Genomic DNA, 21434 nt, shown 5'->3' on the forward strand with positions numbered 1-21434 from the left:
GACAAAATCCTGTTTCCCTGCTGGCCACTTCAGGGAGGAGGGATTCTAAGGTTGCCGTTTGTTGCCCAAACAGGAGGGGGGGCAGCGGTAGGCCTAATATTCTGTCCCGCTTCCATGTGATGAAGATGTACAGGAATAGGAGACTCCCATTAGTCTCGGTCTCCATAGGGAATTTGATGTTTGTATGCTGGGTGTTCACGTGAAAGAGTTTTCATACCCATGTTTAGAGAGCAGCGAAGGCATCAGATGAAGGGGGGAGGCAGGGGGCAAAGAAAAACTAGATTAGTAAATGGTGTTTTAAGCCTAGTATTTTTATGTTGTATTTACACTTACACTATGCGTAAATGGAATATATTTAAGTTACTCCCTCCCCACTGCCTCTTCATTATTTTTTTTCTAGTATCATCACTGCTGAAGAGAAGTATTTCCTTTGCTTTTCCTGTAATTTTGTCACTGGCAGCAAAAAAAGGTATGAAGTATTTGCTTTTCTAAAATAAGGGGAATGAGGAAATACAAAAGCAAAAGTTTTTCTGTAGATCTATATTTCAAACTAATAATACTGTAATTTTGAGATGACAAACAATACAGTATGTGGGTTAAAAATTTGTTCGCTTCACATCAAAGAAGTTCACTGCTATATTCTCATGCAATCTCTTTCTCTGTGCACTAGTTTTTTTTTACAGATCACAATGACATAAAAATTAAGCATGCATGCTGCAATCATTTACACTTCTCAGAATTCAAAAATTTTCAGAGATATCTTTGACCAACAAAATATACATACCAGAAGTACACTCCAATACAGTAAAATAAGGTAGAAAAATTAAGTATAAACAAACATTTTTAATGAGCATTACAGATACATAACACCCACATCATGGAGTCATAATCAGTCTTGGATCGTACGTGGTTTGAAATGTTTATTTTACAATCTTTGATGACATAAAATACTAGTTTGAAAATATACTTTAAAAAAAGCATTTCAAAAGGCAGAAAGATATTTTGCAAATGGCAATCATCCACACAAACATGTTTTCCACTACTGTCTGTTCAAACACTATACTAATCTATTACAAATACAAATAAGTTATGGTTGTATCGAATGAAGGCACATACACACACATATATGCAAGCACATATTCACAAACACATACAATTGGAGACATACACTTATTTTGTTCTTAATCTATTCCTATTAGCAGCAATTATATATTCCTCTATATACAAATATACTATCACACTGTGTGAGGAAAAGTACAGAAAATGTTTGGGTAATTTGCTAATTTACATCAGTGTTGTCTATGGTGCTGTCTTCTCTTTCTGACGTGTCGCCATTGTTTCTTCCATACCTTGTGTCCTCTCCAGATTCTGAAAATATGAACAGTTTTAATAATAATTTATATACATTGTGTTGCTGTGCAACAGTGACAATCTTTCACAGTAGAGGGTTATCGATGTGAACAACTTTTCTTAGTAATTTTTCTTTAACACTGCATTAGGCATGCCATTTTCTGTAACATGCACCAAACCTTTAACTATATTTAAGGTATGAAATACATCGTGAATTAATCTGCGCATGCATGCTGAAATGTTCTTTCTTTGTCTTTCTTCTAAGATCAGCTGCAATTTTCTGCTACACTTCGTAAATGACATAATATTATAAAGTTACCTTCAGTCACATGCTCGGGAGACGGTCGTCCCCCATGTGCCTAAATACGTAACAATTGAAGCAGTGTCCTGTTCACTTTTGGTCATGTGGTCACTTTCATGTTCACTTTTGTCGCTAACACATATCTATGTGTCTTCTTCCCCTTCCTCACTAGCCCAATTCCATATAACATCTGCTCTGTGCTCGGTTTTTCTTGCTTTGATATTTTTCTTGTTTCGTATTTAGTCCCCCAAGCATGCAACTGATCTTAACTTTATAATATTAAGAGGCTTAGAAGTGCAACAGAACAACACAGCTGAACTTAAAAGAAAGAATGTTCAGCTACACGAAAGCACCTATGTGTAGTGTAGTTCATAGTGTTGCAATCTTACAATGAAAATCGATGGGGACACCTGTACCCCATGTGCCTAACAGAAGGTTAAACAAAGCCCCATTTTGATGCTAAGAGACTTTGAAAACTGTATGTTTTATCCTTCATGTATGCAATCACACAGCACAGATTCATGGTTGCCGGTAGATTTTTTTTTGTCACACAATATTTAAATCCTAGTTAAGATAACAGTTGACTATTATAATATGAAGGGAGAACTTTGTATATGATGTAATCAATGGGTCAATTGTGTCCCTATGTAGTATTAAACAGCAGAGTAGTATTATGCAGTTGAGAAACTAGTTAATTTTACATGTTAAGGTAATTTAACAAATCTTCTTCACAATCATCAGTGTAACCACAAGCAATCACTAATTTATTTGGTCTAGGAATTAATTCGTGCGGTTGATACGCACACATTGAAGCTGTAGTTCAAACACAAAATACATAAATACCTTAAGAAAAATATTGTCCATCGCAAGCCACCACTTTCGCCCATCTGTCAGGCAAGTTACGGATTCCGTGGCAAAAGAATTCCTCATCCTTTGAAGCGATCCAGTCAGAGACCCATTTTTCGATATCTTCTGAAGAAGTGAACCGCTGTCCAATCAAATCGTTATTCATGCAATCGAACAAATAGTAGTTCGAAGGAGCAATGTCTGGTGAATACGGCGGGTGGGGTAAAACTTCCCATCCGACATTTTCTAAATACGTTTTGACCGGTTTTGCAACATGTGGGCGAGCGTTATCATGTTGAAAAATAAGTTTATCATGTCTGTTCTCCCATTCTGGTCGTTTCCTGGCCAGAGCTTGCTTCAAACGCATTAATTGTCGTGGATAACATTCTCCATTAATAGTTTCACCCGGTTGCAGCAGCTCATAGTACACCACACCTTTCATATCCCACCATATGCACAGCATAACCTTTGCACAGTGAATATCTTGTTTCGGTTGTGATGGACCTGGTTCACCTGGCTTCACCCAGGCCTTTTTTCATTTCGGGTTCTCATAATGGATCCACTTCTCATCGCCAGTAACAATGCGATGTAAATACCCCTTTCTTTTCTGTCTTTGAAGCAGCAATTCGCAAATGGATTTTCGTCTTTCAACGTCTCTGTCTTTCAATTCATGTGGAACCCAATATGACATCTTTTGAATCATTCCCATGGCTTTGAGGCGTTTGGAAACTGTTGTTTGATCAACGCCTAATGCTTCTGCAAGTTCTTCCTGCGTTTGACACGAATCCTGATCGAGCAATGCTCTCAATTCTTCGTCTTCAAATTTTTTTGGCTGTCCAGGTCGCTCTTGGTCTTCCAGGCCGAAATCACCACTTCTAAACCGTGCAAACCACTTCTGACACGTTCGCTCAGCTAGCGCATGGTCACCATACACTTCCACCAAAATACGATGACTTTCAGTAGCACTTTTCTGTATGTTAAAGTAATGAAGCAGAACACCCCGCAAAAATACTTTATCTGGCACGAACTGCGCAATGTTCAGTTGACTACAAAATGCTGTTGTTGATGCGTCAATCAACTGCCCTATACTACGAACAATGCGTGCTGACAGGAGTTTTCAACGCATGTGTGGATACACGGAACTGTGGGACGATACGCTCGTTACGCCATCTCTTGTCCAGGCGCACGAATTAATTCCTAGACCAAATATAAAAATGAAATTAAAACAAGTTACCTTATTGTGGTGTAATATGTTTTCTTTCAGTCAAATAATTATTGGTCTTCTTCCGTCTCATTGTTTTATTGTTGTGGTGTGGTAAGGGGAGCAGACTTTTCGACCAGGAGAATCTGTTCTCCTTGACCCTTTCTGATGCTGTTCTGTGTTGTGTAGTTGCACAAATGTAGGATAAAAATTCAGTTTTTTGGAGGGGGTTAGGGTGTCAAAGCAAGGACTCAGAAGATAAAAAAGATTACCAAGTTGCACACCTTAAAGTGTTCTGCATTACCAGATGATAATGTAACATGGAAGTAAATATCTTGAAACCGCAGCCATCAGCCCAGTGGCAACACTAAAGGGGGTGAGGGTGAGTCACAGCCCCCCTCCCCGTGTCAGCTTTTAGAACAATATTTTGATGTAGTCATCTTATTCTGCATTATCTTCTGAACTTCTGAGAATTTTATTTTATTTTATGTATTTATTACTGTAGAACGTTGATCGATGGATACGGAGAGGAACGTAACTTCAATTTTTTTTAATGTGTCTACTCATTTTGAAGAGCTCAATTTGGAGTAATATAAGCGTGTGGCCAAAAAAAGCAGTAATTTGGAGATGTGTAACTCCACTTTACCAGAAAAGGGAGAAGAGATGAAGATACATCGATTTGGATCGGACTCCAAATCGAGCAGTTGATACGCACCCACTTATTGTATCATTTTAAGTGTTTGATATGTTTAATATGTTAATTGTCTGTTATGACGTAATTTGTTTTGTTCAATTGGGTAGTCTCTTATGGTTATAGACTAACCTAAAAACATTTGATTGTGGGTTGTGAGGTGAGAGATATTATTATGGATGTTGCTGGAATAATGGAAGTGATTTTGAAAAATGCGAATGTGTTAATTTGTGTATCAAGAACAATTATGATCGTAATACAATTTTGTTTCTAATCAGGAGTTTAATTGCGAGTGTAAATGTAATATATTAACATTAACTGGCATCTAAACATATTTTTTGTGTTCGAAAGTTAGTAAGGTTTATGCAAACATATCCTTATCTGATTTCCCACTACCTGAGGGCTTCAAAGTAGGCTGAGAAGTCTCATGATCGCCATTGAGGAATAAACGTAAGTTGATCCTTTGATTCCGGGCAACGTAACAGGTGTAAACTTTTTGGCGCCGCAACGCGGGACTCGATAAATTCATTTGAGTAGGGTATGCAGAAGCGTAATTTAAGAAGTGATCGTCGTAAGTTAAAAATGGATACTTTAAGTTGCTGTTCCGACAAAGGGAAAGCTGATGATGAAGAGGTCGAGTGCAACGATTGTAAAGAAGCTTCCACTTACATTGTGCTGGTTATTCTTTGCCAAAATCGCAGTATGAGAGGGAAGAATTGAAATGTCTTATTTGTAAAGAGAAGGGTAACAAAGGAAGTCCTTCTTGGGAACAGTTGTTTCAAACCCTGATGGAGAAAATGGAAATGGGAAGAAAAGAAGATAAAGAGGAGCAGGAAAGGATAAGAAAAGAAGATAAAGAGGAACAGGAAAGAATCAGGAGAGAAGATAAAGAGGATCAGGAAAGGATAAGAAATGAAGAAGAAAGATAAAGAAATGAAGATAAAGAGGAACAAGAAAGAATCAGAAGAGAAGATAAAGAGGAACAAGAAAGAATCAGAAGAGGAGATAAAGAGGAACAAGAAAGAATCAGAAGAGAAGATAAAGAGGAACAGGAAAGGATAAGAAATGAACAAGAAAGAAAAAGGAATGAAGAAAGAGTAGAATTGATGAAGCTGTTCAGCCAAGATAAGGAAGAATTATTATTTAGAATAGAAGAGGGGCGAAAGGAATGTAGAGAAATTAAGGAGACTCTGAGAAAGGAAATTGCGTGTGAGAGGCAGCAAGTAGCTGAATTAATACTAAAGCTGGAAGAAAAACAAAAGGAGGACTATGAAAAGTGGAACTTAAATTTGACACAGGAGAAAACATCTAGAGAAGCTGAAGAAAAGGAAATGGAAAATGAAATTGAGAAATTGAGGGGACGAATAGCGAGTGTTGAAATAATTGCAAGGCCAGAAGCAACACAGAGTTCCTCAGAATTACTTGAAAATTTAGAGCTAAATCAGAGAAGGCAAGAAAAGAAACTTGAAGAAGTTACGGAGAAAGTCGCATCTGTAGATAGGCAGGTCGATCAACTACAGATGTTAATGGCAGGCTGTCGGGTTCTAGAACCTTCTCAAAATGGTGAAGCTGTATTTCAACCGGGAATGAACTGTGCAACAACGAGAGGTGATTCCAAGGGGAAGATGAGAAAAAGGAATCGATACTCATCAAGTTCTTGCTCTACAGTTTCCTCTAGTTCTGAGGAAACTGAAACTAGGAAAATTATAAAGCCCAGGAAGAGACGTAATAATGGAAAGTCTGAGAGATGGAAACAGGACGAGATATCTCGTGACAATGCCTATAAGAATAGTTCCTACAAATCTTTTCGCATGTCTGATGTTAACGCTCTTTCAAAGTTTACTGGAGAGATTAATACTGTCTCTGCTGAGAGATATTTAAAAGAGCTAATAACATACCTGGATCTAATGAATGTCCCTATGATTTTTAGATTGAAGTTATTGCCCTCTCTTATGGTAGGGAAGGCTAAGGCGTGGTTTGTTGCAAATGAGAAGAAGTGGAAGACTTTTGAACATTTTTGTGCTGCCTTTAGAAAACAATATGCCTCTGCTGATGCCAAGCAAATTGAAATGCAGACGCTGAGAAACAAACAGTATTCGAGGAGCTGTGGCCTCTCACTTGAAGAATATTGCTGGGACACATATGGCTCTTATTGTAATCTTGTGGATAGCGTTGACCAAAGCGAAGCTCTAAACTTGGTTATTAGTCAACTTCCGCTGCGAGTGCGTCAGTTGGTACTTACTCGCGATCCACGCAACATGGATGAACTTACCAGCTTCTTGGGAAGATATGAAGCCTCGGAGCAACTCGACGGATGGAGGACAGAAAACCCGAGATTCGAGGGCAGAAGAACCAACCAAGCTAGAGTTAGGCAATTGACGTTCTCCAGAAATCAACCCAATTCAGCGAAGGTGAGTGCTGGTAACGGAAGATCTGATAATGAGAACGTCAGTGGTAGTGCTCGACAAAGTAACAATCCCTCAGGAGAATAAAATAGAAGCTGGTTCTACAGAAGAAGGAACTGCGAGGGATCGCAGCGATCTTCTGGAGAAGAAAGAAGAACGCCATTCTGAAGAAGAAGTTTGTATGGTAATAATAATTTCTCCCCACATCGCAATAACCTGTATAGAGGTAACTACAATTGGAGGAAGAAAGAAAGTGCTACACAGACGGAAGATTTCGATAGTGGAGAAACTAGTGTTAAACTATTAGATGTTACCATTTGGAATACGTCTGCCCCGAACTACACTGCAAGAAACTGAGAAGCTGTTGTTGAGTTGACTGGATAGCCCCAGAGTTTTGAAAAAGAAAATTTACTCCATTTTCATTTTGTTAATTTTCTTTTTGTTTGTGGGAGGATGCCATGATATGCACCCACTTATTGTATCATTTTAAGTGTTTGATATGTTTAATATGTTAATTGTTTGTTATGACGTAATTTGTTTTGTTCAATTGGGTAGTCTGTTATGGTTATAGACTAACCTAAAAACATTTGATTGTGGGTTGTGAGGTGAGAGATATTATTATGGATGTTGCTGGAATAATGGAAGTGATTTTGAAAAATGCGAATGTGTTAATTTGTGTATCAAGAACAATTATGATCTTAATACAATTTTGTTTCTAATAAGGAGTTTAATTGCGAGTGTAAATGTAATATATTAACATTAACTGGCATCTAAATATATTTTTTGTGTGCGAAAGTTAGTAAGGTTTATGCAAACATACCCTTATCTGATTTCCCACTACCTGAGGGCTTCAAAGTAGGCTGAGAAGTCTCATGATCGCCGTTGAGGATTAAACGTAAGTTGATCCTTTGAGAATATTCCGGGGAACATAACACAGTTCATGTGAGCTGATACTTAAATAAAAACCGAACACTGCATATTCAGATTTACATTCCTCTAGTTCTCACACGACAAAATAAAAAGTCACATTAAAAAAATATAATTAATTGGCATAGAATACATATGGCCCCCATTCTAAATTCTTTCTGGTGCTGCTACTGCATCAGAACTAAAGCAAACTATCTGGAAGAAGGAAATGATTTAACATGACAATACAATAAAAGAGTGAATTTGCTGTACTGGTACCTTAAGTTTTGGCAGTTAAATTCAAAGTTACTACATGAAGGAAAAAGGTGCATCAATGAAAAAGAAAACATTTTGAAAGAACGTGCAGTATAACATGTCCACACTACCACAAGTCACATCATGGCTGACCAAATACAATCAATTTCAGACCCGGCCTACTTTTTACAGCCATGGGAATAGCAATCGCAGAGGTTCTACTAGCGGCATAAGACGTAATTTCAGATCGAGGTGGAAATAATAATCCAGTCGGGCAACGACAAAATTCACAGGCCAGATTTGTTTTCGTTCAAATCACTCTACCAGGGACTGCTTTTATAATCCAAATAATGAAAACAAGGGCGATTTTAACTGAAACGCTGTGTGAATCAAGGGAACGGATCCGCACGCAAGACAAAATTTGACACAGTTCCTATCCTTGAAAAAAACAACCTTTTCTTTATTCAAGTTCATGTAAATAATACCCCCCTCTAGAAATTATGATTGACAATGCAAACCAGATTAGTATTTGTCCTGAGCATTTAATTCCACCCAATGCAAAGAAAATTCAAATGCACAGCATCATTAAAGGCGTCACTGGTAACAGACTTCCTATCTCAGAAATTGTAATACTCCCCCTTCACATAGGAAGATATAGGTACTTCCACCCTTTTAGTTGTGCAATCCAAAGAACTACCTCCCATCCTTGGCAATGACTTCTTAAAGACACAGAAATGTGACATTTCTCTCAGTACTAACCTGTTAACTCTTAGACACTTAGGCCATATTCCGAACTATAACCTTCCCACAAAATCACACACCTACACCATCCCTGATGTAATTTTTCCTAAACTACACCCTTCCAGTAACCAACACAGTTTAGTAACAATCCCAGAAAAGGTAACCCTAAAACCCAGAACTGGAACATATGTTCCAGTTTCCATCACTGCCCCCTCTCCCCCACAATATCCTACTCACACCCTCTCAGGAAACACTCCTTACATACAACATCCTCATACCCCATGCTATCCTTAACACTTCTTCCCTCCTGTTACTAATTCATAATCCCTCTGACAAACCAATCACACTCAAATCCAACATCCCACTTGGCTAAGCAACCCCCTGTGACATAATAGTAGACATGACAGATGCATCCAACACTGATATATATGCTATTATGAATATAGAAAGAGACTATATGTATAAGAAACGTTCATGCATACAAAAACGTCAACTAACTTTTTACCACACATATAGACAAATTGACCACCCATGCAACAACAGGACATCTTGTTATTTGTAGAAATCTACTGTTTGAAGAATGACAGTTTGGGAGGAGCTTACTCACTTGGGCAACTTCTTCCAATTATTTGCAGCTGAAAAGTTTGCCTGACGCTCCAGGAACAAAGCAGAGGTCATGGAAGCATGTAGGTCTGGAAGTGTGAGAACATGGATGGTTAGTTTGAAAAAAAAGTATGTTTAGTACAGAGGAACACAGATCTGGTTATTAAGCAACAATTAGTTAAGCAACATAAAAAAGCATGTGATTATTGGCGATAGAGCTCCCGTGCTCTCTTCTTTAGAAGAGGGGCTTCTCCTTGGGGAAAGAGGTAGAGTGAGAGGCACAGCCAGCTGCTAACATGTTGCAAAAATGGGTTGCTAACAGCCCTAAACCTAAATAATGCATGTATATTGGTTAGGAGGGTTAAGTTTGGCGCTATCAGCATGTTTGAGAAACAGATTTTCATGAAGTGTTAGTAGCTGGATGTGCACCACACCAAACCCTTGGGAAAGGCACATGTTTGAATTCCTGAAATCTGTTTTCAAGACAATAGTATCTACATGCTAGGATTTTATTAATATACTAGCTGATTACCTGGCATTGCCCGGGTATTTATTTATCCCAATCTCTATATACAGGGTGTCATTTTAATGGTGCGCACGGACCACGAAAACGTATAGAGGACATCAAAACAAACAACTTTTCTCAGTAGCATTTTTCTTGTTGGTGCATCGTTTCTGCACTGCAGTCGTTCAAAAAAGCCAGTTTTGTCCCCTGAATGCTGGCAACCACACACAACATTTGATTGCATTTGTGATGACATATCCAGTCGTGAAGCGATGCGTTCCAGGGTTGCCACAATGTGAAAAATGACATAGCTACAATCAGCCACATTATGTACAGTAAAACAAAACGAGAAAACATGTTCTGTAACCTAACAGGAAGTAAACAAACGATACGAAAAATGGTAGAAAGAAAATAGAATTCAAGTGGAAGTGGTCATATCGAATTTTGTCTCAGCTTACATGTCAAATATTTGCAAATGTAGTTACCAAGTTGGCATCTACAATTTAGTCTATCCACTTCGTCCTTCTGATACTAGTTGTCTGTGACACACTGAACAGATGACAAAATAGAAATTAAAGAACTCGAAATTCCAAACTTAAGCAACACATAATATAATGTATATTCAGGGCATTATGAGGCAAGCAACAAAAATGGTTGAAAATACAGCGATATAAGTAGTAGTAATACAAGCTCTCCGACGACTGTGTTATCTATGCACCGGATACACATGTAATAGTTTGCAACTGTGAACTGGGTAGTATATTCGCTACTGATTCATAATTAGATTGTTACTGTGGTTGTACGTGTTTTAGCCACAATGTAACAGCATGAACCTTGGATACTTCCATTATCAGCACAAAAGTACCACAAGGCATCTGGACACGAACCTGTAGATATCAACCTTGCAATGAGATTTGCAAATATTTGACATGTAGCTGGGAGTAAACAGCCTCATGTAAGCTGTAAGTCCAATAAAATTTATTGTTGTTGATATTTTTCACTCGCACTACAATTCACCAGACAACAATATCCATTTGCCTACCTTCGTTTTATGTGCGGTAAAGTTCCAGGTTCTGAAAGGGGACGACTTCCTTCAATTTTCGGTAGACAAATCAACATGGGTGCATGTATCTCATGGTTAGAATCTCAAGTAGCTCATTTGCCCATTTCCAATATCACTCCTGCTCCAAACTGTTAAATGCCACGTTCCATTCCATGTGTCAATTAGGCAACTGGTACCATATTTGAAATGTTGCGACCCATATTTTTCATCTAAGCCTTGTGATTTATATTCAACAAACCTCGGCAATTCATCGCGAGTTGTGAAGAACAAACCAGATGATAAAGTTCAAAACTATGTCCCCGAGAAACATTTGCAGTGGAGCACGTGAATAAGGACTGTTGGCGATATCAAGCACAAGATGCAACTGTTCTGTGTGAACACGCACATACTCCTACTCTTTCACTTCCTGGTTACGTCGTGTTCCAGATGGTGTGATTACGACGAGATATCTCGCAAATGGTCAGTGGTGCCATCTGTCGGAAGTTCAGGGAATTAAATAATGAGTGATTTTATCACTTATTTTTGAGCGGAGCAAATTCCAACATGCAGAGTTGGAAGTTGTACGATTTTGCGCTCAAAATTGCAATAAATCGCTACAACATGTAGGATGAGATAAAATCCGATATTGACACTTCATTTTTAATACGTTTTTACCATTTCTCATATTGTTGGTTCATTTCCCCCTTCCCCTGAGATGACTGCTGATCTTCAGGCTGGTAGGCTATGATGTTCGGTCTACTGGACGTGTTTCTTGCTTTCGTTTTACAGCTAATAATGGGGTTGGTAGTTTGTCATTTTCACAAAATATGTGTGTTCCTTGTAACCCTGCCATGTGCTGTTTCACCACAGGATATGACGTCACAGATATGATCAAATGTTGTGTTGGGTTGCCAGCATCCAGGTGGCAAAATGGTCTTTTTTTGAATGGCTGTAGTGTCGAATCAACCCACCAAAGAGAAAAATGTTACTGAGAAAAGTTGTTTGTTTTCATGTCCTCTCTATGAATCTGTGGTCCGTTGGCACCATTAAAATGACACCATGTATATAAAAATGGATGTGTGTGTATGTACGTATGTGTGTATATATGTTTGTTCCGGCAATTTCAACCAAACTTGGAACACGTATCACTTTCAATCTCGAAAGAAATACTGTGGGGATAAGACACACCTGGCACCCCTAGGGGTGGGGGTGGGAGGGGGTGACATGTAAAAATAATCGAAAAGGATTGATATTTGTGTAGAATCCATAGTTTTCAGGGTCGCTAAGATGAATAGTGACACTCATAATGCCATTCAACTCCAAGTTTATCACCTATCAGGATGGGGGTTGAGAGGGGGTGAAAATTAAAATGACCAAGATTAGTGTCAAATCCATAGTTTTTGGAGTCACTCAGCTAATTGGTGACATTCACGATGACCAAACTTGGTACACATATGACTTACCAAGTGGAAAGAAATACTGTGGGGATAAGACACCCCTGGCACCCCTAGGGGGGTGGGAAGGGGGTGACAGGTAAAAATAATCGAAAACGACTGATATTAGTGTGGAATCCATAGTTTTCGGGGTCGCTAAGATGAATAGTGACTCTCCCAATGCTGTTCAACTCCAAGACACCTCTGGCACCCCTAGGGGTAGGGTGCGAAGGGGGTGACATGTAAAAATGATCAAAAACGACCGATATTAGTGTAGAATCAATAGTTTTCGGGGTCGCTAAGATGAATAGTGACACTTCCAGTGCCGTTCAACTCCAAAACACCCCTGGCACACCTAGGAGTGGGGGTGGAAGGGGGTGACATGTAAAACGACCGATATTAGTGTGGAACCGATAGTTTTAGGGGTAACTAAGATGAATAGTAACACACCCAATGCCTTTCAACTCCAACACATCTGACAACGCTAGGGGTGGCGTGGGAAGAGGTGACATGTAAAAATAATAAAAAAATGACCTATATTAGTGTGGAATCAATAGTTTTCGGGATCGCTAAGATGAATTGTGACACTCCCAATGCCGTTTAACTCCAAGACACCTCTGGCACCCCTGGGGTTGGGGGTGGGAAGGGGGTAACATGTAAAACGACTGATATTTAGTGTTGAATCCATAGTTTTCGGGGTCGCTAACATGAATAGTAACACTCCCAATGCCGTTCAACTCCAAAACAACCCTGGCACCTCTAGGAGTGGGGGTGGGAAGAGGGTGACATTTAAAACAACTGATATTAGTGTGGAATCCATAGTTTTCGGGGCTGCTAAGATGTTATGCCAGAACAAACATATATACATACATACATACATACAATTTTATATATATATTAGATAACAGGCCCGTACCCAAGAGTACCATATCCCTCTCCCCTCGAACTATGAAATGCTTTAATATGAACCTATAAAAACCTATAACAGTAACATTAACGATTTTTCATATTTTGATATTGTCCTTGTTTAAATGAATGGGTTGTTTGTGGAGAGAGGCACTGCAGGCTGCAATATTTGGTAATTTTAATTTTATAACCATTGATGTAAGGCTACCAGACATCCAGAATTAGTTGGAACAGTCCATTGCTTTTAATTCCTGTCCCAACTTTTCAATTTGCAGTCATGATGTGAAAATGCCCCCCCCTTTTTTTTTGTTAACTCACATTCATAGATGTTCTTCATTGTAAGAATCATTGCTAACACGTATCATTTAATTTATATATATATATTATTTTCTAAACATAGAAACAGGACTGTTCAGCAGTACTGGTTAAAGAGAATGAAAAGGAAATTCGAAAACTGTTAATTTGCAGAATACAGTATTGCTTGAATACTTCTGAGAATTGAAAGTAAACAATAAGAAACAAGCTGTTTGCCATGTGGTGGCCTTTGTAAGCAACTGTGTTGCTGATTATTTGTCGGGTCTACTGGTGAATTGATTTCTTTCCATTAGTGTGGACCATAATATTGCAACTCTATAATTGCACATCTAGATGCAATGCTACCATAATGTTAGTGGTCACATCTAATACTCCAACAGCATTTTGGATCTTCTCTTTGTTCCACATTTTCGAATCTGCTTCCCCCTCGCCTCCAAATCCTGAATGCAGGTCTGATATGTAATGTTTCTAGCAATGTGGACAATAGACAATAACTCTTGTTTTTAACTGTTATTTTATGTCACATAGCTTTACTATTGTATCTACTATTGGGATCAATGATTATGGAGGAAATCACAAAATACAAGACTGAGATACAGTATCTCTTTTACAGTGCATTATGGTAATACATATTACAAGCACAAGCACACGCACACACATAAGCACAATTGAAATTTTAAAATTAGTTGAAATCTTTGGGTACAGAATAAGGTGGGAGGATATTTGACAAGGTTCACTGATATAGCCACTTACTTCTGTGCTTTTTTCTTTTGTAACGTGTTTGCGATGATATTGTTCTACCAACTGTACACTGCTTTGTTCCACGACATGATTTTAATTGGTTCAATTGAGCATGGAGGAAAGAACGTTCAGCATGAGTCAGCGTGTGTTCCATGTTCCTCAACTGGAATGGATCTGTAAGAGGCAAAAGTTCAATCATGATATAACCAAGATAAAGATTGTAGTAAGTACACTGTATCCATGACATTCATGCATTCATAAAGAGCACTTTTTCCTAATAAATTATTTTTCTTTTCTTTTTCTCTGAGATCAAACAAATGGTTATGCCAGTACCCATTACTGAAGTTATTAGTCTTACAGATTCCCATCTATACTATTGCTGATACTTGATCCCTGTAACAATTTAAATTTAGCACTCGTTCTTATTGGAACGTCTTGATACTCTGTGCTTGTATTTGTATCTCTGTTGCCTATGGTTACTTTTCTGCCACTTTTTTGGGAGGCCTCCCTGATGGCACACTGTTAACGTCATCACCTTGTAATCAATTGGTCCTGGGTTTAGTACTCTGTGGTGGCACATTCTACAGTGGTTTGGGCCCCAATTTAAACTGTAGGTCCAGTCCTGATTAGCCTATATGTGCTTAAAGTGGACTTATAACATTCTGCCACTTTTGGCTGCTAAGTGCAACAATGAGGATGAGTGATGATAGATGAAATTGACGAAGGGACACACACAAAGAACACCCATGTCAAGGTTTGGATTTCAACCAGGGATCCCTGATGATGTAACACGATGTGATAACCACTCCACCACTGGGGTTGGCTTGGCTTCTATTTAATATATTAATTATAACTTTATAATAAAATTTATTGGTCTGGAAATTGCTATTTTTTGTAATTTTTATATTGCCTCCGCAGGCACTACCAGGGACGGCGCTAGTCATTTTGCCACCCTGGGCGGTGGCGGTAGATGCCGTTCCCTTTCGAATGCTCCCCCCCCACCCCCAATCCTGGTCATTACACAGCAACGGTAAATTGAAAATCAATGTATTCCTGAGTAAAACATCAAACTATAAAATAAATAATGAGACTTGTTATGCTATTTCAGTTAGCTCAAAAGGATATCTCGCTCAACCACAGTTAAACTTGAAAAAAATGTGACACTAATTTTATGTTATTATTATATTTTATGAAAACTCTCTCTCCCTCTCTCTTAAACGTATCTTAAATGTAGCAAGTATTAGGAAAGAAATTAAGATTTGACTTCATATGTTTACCGATGTAGGTCTGGGATATGATTAAAAAAGTAAAAAGATAAAGTGTTCCCCTGTGCTTAGCACCATGCCATGAAGGCGTATAGGGGGTGTGGGGGTAACGCCCCACACTTTCTTGATCCGGTCGTGAGTGTGGGTGATGTGATCAGCATCACGCCCCTGACCACCTTTATCCCCCAGGGTTTCCCCCAGGTACCCATGGTATTCGACGCTGGGTGGGCGCCGGGGCCGCTTCCATCGTTAGAAAAGTTCCCGGATTTGAACCAGCCAGGGATCGAACCCAGGACCTTTAGCATGGGATATGATTGGATTATTAAAATAATTACATGTAATATTTCCGGATCTCCCGTATGGGTGATCTAAAGTCTGAATTCCTTCCTGCATTGTCCCTGTATAAAGTGGCTCTGGGGTTTACCCAGCCTTAAATTAATGGGTGCCTGGGGGGCAATCCTGGTAGGGAAAGGCAGCCAGAGCAGTGAGTGGTGGTGATCACATCACTTCCAAAATGGCCGAGATCGAGAATGTGTGTGGCCCTACCCCCACATCCTCTAAATGTGCCTTCATGACATGGTGCTATATGCAGCTGGAACTTTAGATTTACCTTTGCATGTAATATTCTATAGCATTTTATAGGTTTGTCGCGTGTTACTCACAAATCCAGAATATAGAAAAGGAAAGTTAAAAATTGTACTTACGTATGTGAGTATAGTGCTCTTATTGTAGGTTCTACAATAAGAGCACTATACTCACATACGTAAGTACAATTTTTAACTTTCCTTTTCTATATTATGTAATATTCTTTTTCGTATAATGCTATCTTGCATAAAATGCAAACAAGCATGTTTCAGACATGATTGACCAAATATAGTATTTTCATTAGCCTTAATTTCCAAAAAAAACTTTGTTCGCCACTTGCCACGGTTAACAACAAAGTTAATAAATTCGAAGTTCTACACTCACATTAGGTGCAAAATCAGTTTAAGGTCTTCTTTGGTGTAATTCCTTTATTATAGCCCAAAGCATTTTTAATTCATCTTTTAAATCGGTAGCCTTCATGTTTGTTTACATACCGGCAAGCTTTCTACACTTTTCAGACAAAAGATCAGATGGCACTATGATGTTTAAACTGCTCAAATCTTTCTCTTAGAGCTAAAATAATCATTTAGGACCTGGTAATAAAAATCAACTTTGTACCATTTTTGTGTATCTTCAACAGTTTCATCATACTGAGACTGATTCTTCTTTCGGTTTCAAACCTGTACAGTGTTGCCTATCTTTGGATTATCTATATCTAAATTCGATGCCAATCCTTTCTCATCAACCGGGACTTACAGGTCGCCAACCCCCGAAAGCCTCCAAAAGTGTAGGGAGGGAGGACCTGCCAGGCTGCCAAGTGGCATCTAAGAAACTTTGAAATGTTTCATCACTGCTGCTTTTTTCAAAGCGCTGATATATTTCCAAGAAATATACCAGCATCTAACACATTGTAGATTAATGTTTTGAAGACATTTGCTCATTACATTGGGTGGAGTGAACCAGATACCAAATAACTAGTGAGCAAAGGAAATTAAAGCCAGGCAACTGGTTTGCAATATACTGAGCCTCATGCATGACCATTTGGACAGTTTTATTGTCGCCAATTATTTGAAGGAGAGCAACATAGACCTCTTCCACATGATATCTCAACAGAGTTAAGGCATCAAATCTGCTTTCCCACCTTGTGGCACTCGGTGCTTTTAAAGTGAGACTACTGATATGCTCCTTCAAAATGGTTGGTTGGCATATATTAACTTCCAAGTTATATAATATAATATAATATTATAACTTTCAAGTTTTTAATATCTTTACTTTTTTCTTCTCTTCAAATTTTGCCACTCTGGGCAGTGCCATGGTTCGCCCCAGGGTGCAAAATCCTGGGGGGATGGGGGGATTTCCCCCCACCAACAATCTTGGCCTAAAAAATCCCCCTACTAAACATTTTCGGGGGGGGAGTTTTTGTTACAACAAACAAAATATAAACAATTTACTTTTAATTTCAAATATACTGTACTAAGAATAATATCGAAAACACACAGAAAATAGTATGGTTGTGAGTGTTCAATGTTTTTTCTCTCTCACGAGATCATTAACAAATCTACATCATTACACACAATAAAAGTAAAACAAGAATGCAAAACAATAATAACTATAAAATCTAATTGATTTATATTAACATAATGCAAAAACTTAATAAAAACTTACACATAATAAAATGACTTCTACTATTCATAATTTATTAACATCTTTAACCAGTTAGTATGGACGTAGTTTGCTACTTTATAATATCTGATATAATTAAAAGTAACAAATTTATTTATTTTTGGGCAGTTTTTAATTTAATAATTTAATTTAGTAACTTATTTTTACTTTTAATAACATTATAAATATGTATATCATATAATTTATATGTAGGCTATGTTTGTGAGGAGGGGGTTTGTAGATTAAGATCTTTCTCCCCCCACCAGTCTTAAATGATTTCTCACCCTGGTTTGCAACCCTTCTGCCAGCCCTGGGCACTACCACTCATGTCTGACAGGTGTGGTAGTGGTCAGATGTCTCCACGGTTTCATGTGAATTCTTTAACTTGCAAGTGCCTGTGTATAAGTATTTTATTTGAACTGTACCATATCAATCTAATTTAGTTTTAGTTGAGAATACAGTATGTGTCAGTTTCTTTATAACATAATTATAATATTAACTTAGCTAGAGTCCAGCACAGTTAATTCTGCCGTGCGATGCGCGAAACAACTAAAGAAGCAGTGTTGCTAATGGAGCAGATAGAAAAATCGCTGCAGTGCTCCGATGCACAGCTGTTACGTACAACAATAAAATTAGAGAATTCAGGTCTATCTAACGTTGAGTTTTAAACGTCATGCATTATACCAGGACTAGGATTAATATGTACTAACAAGTGGCTTTGTATGTAGCTACATACATATGAACTAAAAATTCGCAAAATATGAACTAACACATAAGTAAAATTACCAAAAATGCTGCAAAGAAGACTTCTTCATACGATTCCTTATTTGAGTGATTTCAAACAAAATAAAAAAAATATATACGTATATATTATTTTTCATTGCATTAATGCACTGGTGGCGTTCTAACTTTTCACTCCCAAAACCCGTATACACTGGTATGGAACTGCAACGGCAGATAATAACATGCCAACGTGTTAAACCGCTACAATTGCACCATAACACTCCTCCTCAAACAGTATTATTATTTCCTCTCTGAGATCTGCGACAGTCGGTTGCCTTTGTTGTACATTTACAAAGGATGCCGGCTTCGACAACAATAACAAGTACATATACTGCCACTAGACGATAAGCTGCGCGGCTTTTTCTTTTGTTATGAACCAGGCCCGGCGCTAGTCATTTTGCCTCTCTGGGAGGTGGCGGCAGATGCCGCTCTATTTCGACCCCCCCCCCCCCCCCGGTCATTACGCAGCAACGGAAAATTGAATATCAATATATTCCTAACTAAAACATCAAAATATAAAATAAATAATGAGACTTCTTATGCTATTTCAATACTATTCAGCGCAAAAGAATATCTCGCTCGATCACAGTTTTCAATAGGCTTATTTTTTTCTTCTCTTCAAATTTTGCCGCTCGGTTCGCCCTCCCCTTCCGCCGGCCCTGCTATGAACTTGGTCACCCATCAAAGCATGGCAATTTTAACACAGAAAACAATATGTATCGCATTAAGCAGCAAAAATGACAGCCTCCTCTATGCAATTTCTACAAGAACACGTGCCGGAGCCAGAGTTGAAATGATGTTGGAGCCACATAATTTATTTATTTTGAATAATTCCAAAATTATGAAATATGAACAATTTGTTGCTGCTGTTCGCTGCTCTCTTGCCAAAATGCTTTATTGGGATGCTAACACCATGACTGGCTTCCTCCTTCATGAACTCGTGCACGTTGCTTAGAATTTCCCGAGCTTGGCTATGCAAGGTTTTTGATTTCAACTTCGACAGAACTGGAGGCATTATGGAATTTAACGTTCATTAGCAAACACACACTTTTACATACACACACGCAATACACGCACACAACGTCAAACCGGTCAAATACTTAGTATAAAATAAAAATATGGTGCTTCCAATCCAACAAAACTCACCGCCACTTTACCTGCCTTTTCCCCTTCCGTGACAGAAATAGTGCTTCATTATTACAGTTGGCAACACTAGTTACTAGCTAGCCAATGAACATGCACTGCATAAAAGAAGCAAGCACTACGCCGTGCTATATTGCCACATTAGCGTCCCTACCGAACGGTGGGAACCGCGAGCTGGAGCGCTATTCAATTGTTTTCAATGATGTTTGCGCGAGTGTGTCCAGGAATGGAATGACAATGTGGCAACAATAGCGAAGGTTTTCGAGCAGGGTAGAACACATGATGCTAAGAGAGAGGGAGACGAAACGAAAATTCGTTTCTACGCAACGGCAAATTTACGTGTGTGGCACTCTAACACTCAATAACTGGTTAAATGATCTCAGGTGGGAGTGAGGCCGGCAATCGATAGGTAGACTGTTACACCCCAGGTTATTGTTATCACTAAATAATGAAATCCATTTTCTCACAAACTATTGGCGCAAAATGTAAAAATGTAGCTGAAAATTAAGAATTTTGCATAATTTCCAAGATATTTAAACTACAAAAGTGTCATTCAACATTTTGCAAACACCTGGACTCTGGAAGAATACACTGGTCGACATGGGTTTTGATGTATTGCAGATGAAAGTTGTCTCTAAATAATTTCAGCACACTGATTCCAAAAATGAAATCCATTTCTTTTCCATCATGTCAGGATTTTTCACAATTTCACAATAAAATGTGTAGTTCCTTTATTTCCTCACTAGATGACTCTGTTTTGATGGTGATAACATATTAATTTTCTACAATACAAATCCTCTAATTTTGAACCATAAATTCATGTAAAATTGTGTGCATTTAATCCACCTTCACATGAAAATTATATTGACTTTAATTACGTAGTTCTATTTTTGAAATCTGCCATGAAAATTTCCTTCACAAAATGTCCAATCCTCAATGTTATAATATGGTGGGTTGATTGAACTTAGTGACATTGAAAAAAATCCTGACATGATGGGTAGAAACTGATGTTATTTCCATGATCAGCATTCAAAATACTTCCAGAATCACCTCTTGGTTTCGAAACAACCAAAATTTCCCTTGTATAAATTTATTTTATTGTGTAAAAAATGTGACGTAATGGCGAATATGAGAATTTTGATTGTAAAGTTATGAAAAATCCTGTCATGATGCGAAAAAATGAATGTCATTTCCGGCATCAGCATTGAAAATACTTCCAGAATTACTTATTGATTTTAAAACGACTGAAATTTCCCTTTTGTTACATTATGTAATAAATGCAATGTAATTGCGAATGAGAATTTTGATTGTGAAAAAAACTGACGTGATGGGGAAAAATGGATGTTATTTACGTGATCAGCATTGAAAATACTTCCAGAAACACCCCTTGATTTGAAAACATCTGAAATTTTTTTCTCAAAATGTTAACTAGTGAAATCAGTCAGTATCAATGACTGAATCTGAAATTATAGCTCCCAATGCATCACTATTAACTTGATCCTAATACTATCAACATAATGAGCATGTTCATAGATGTGCCGAGAATCTGTAAGAACATATGGCATAGGAAGACCTGTCATTGTTTCACTTCCAATCACATGATCAAATTAATATATTTTACGGTTGCAATTAGTCATTACTATTCATAGTTAGCAAACTTGACTATTTTAGTAATCACAATCAATCAATCTCTCCATAACTTTTCTCTTTAATTAAAGTAGCATGCAAAATATATATCTCACAGTCTTTACACAC

General features: G+C 38.0%; 1 protein-coding gene across 5 annotated transcripts in view; it reads right to left on the bottom strand.

Annotated features, from left to right (window-relative positions):
* Window positions 1–747: 747 nt before the first annotated feature.
* Sulf1 (Extracellular sulfatase Sulf1) overlaps window positions 748–21434 on the bottom strand; it is a 140433-nt gene continuing 119746 nt past the window's right edge. For 4 of the 5 annotated variants that reach the window (XM_083129681.1, XM_083129680.1, XM_083129679.1 and 1 more), the window contains 3 exons: window positions 14254–14415; window positions 9304–9388; window positions 748–1368 (listed from right to left, as the gene is read on the bottom strand). In XM_083129681.1, the coding sequence (XP_082985807.1) occupies window positions 1290–1368; window positions 9304–9388; window positions 14254–14415 (326 nt within the window). In that variant the 3' untranslated portion in view covers window positions 748–1289. The remainder of the gene's footprint in view (window positions 1369–9303; window positions 9389–14253; window positions 14416–21434) is intronic. The other variant, XM_083129682.1, reaches the window with a different exon arrangement.

Source organism: Lepisma saccharinum, chromosome 10 (genome assembly GCF_977018435.1).
Source record: "Lepisma saccharinum chromosome 10, izLepSacc3.1, whole genome shotgun sequence".
Lineage (NCBI taxonomy): Eukaryota > Metazoa > Arthropoda > Insecta > Zygentoma > Lepismatidae > Lepisma > Lepisma saccharinum.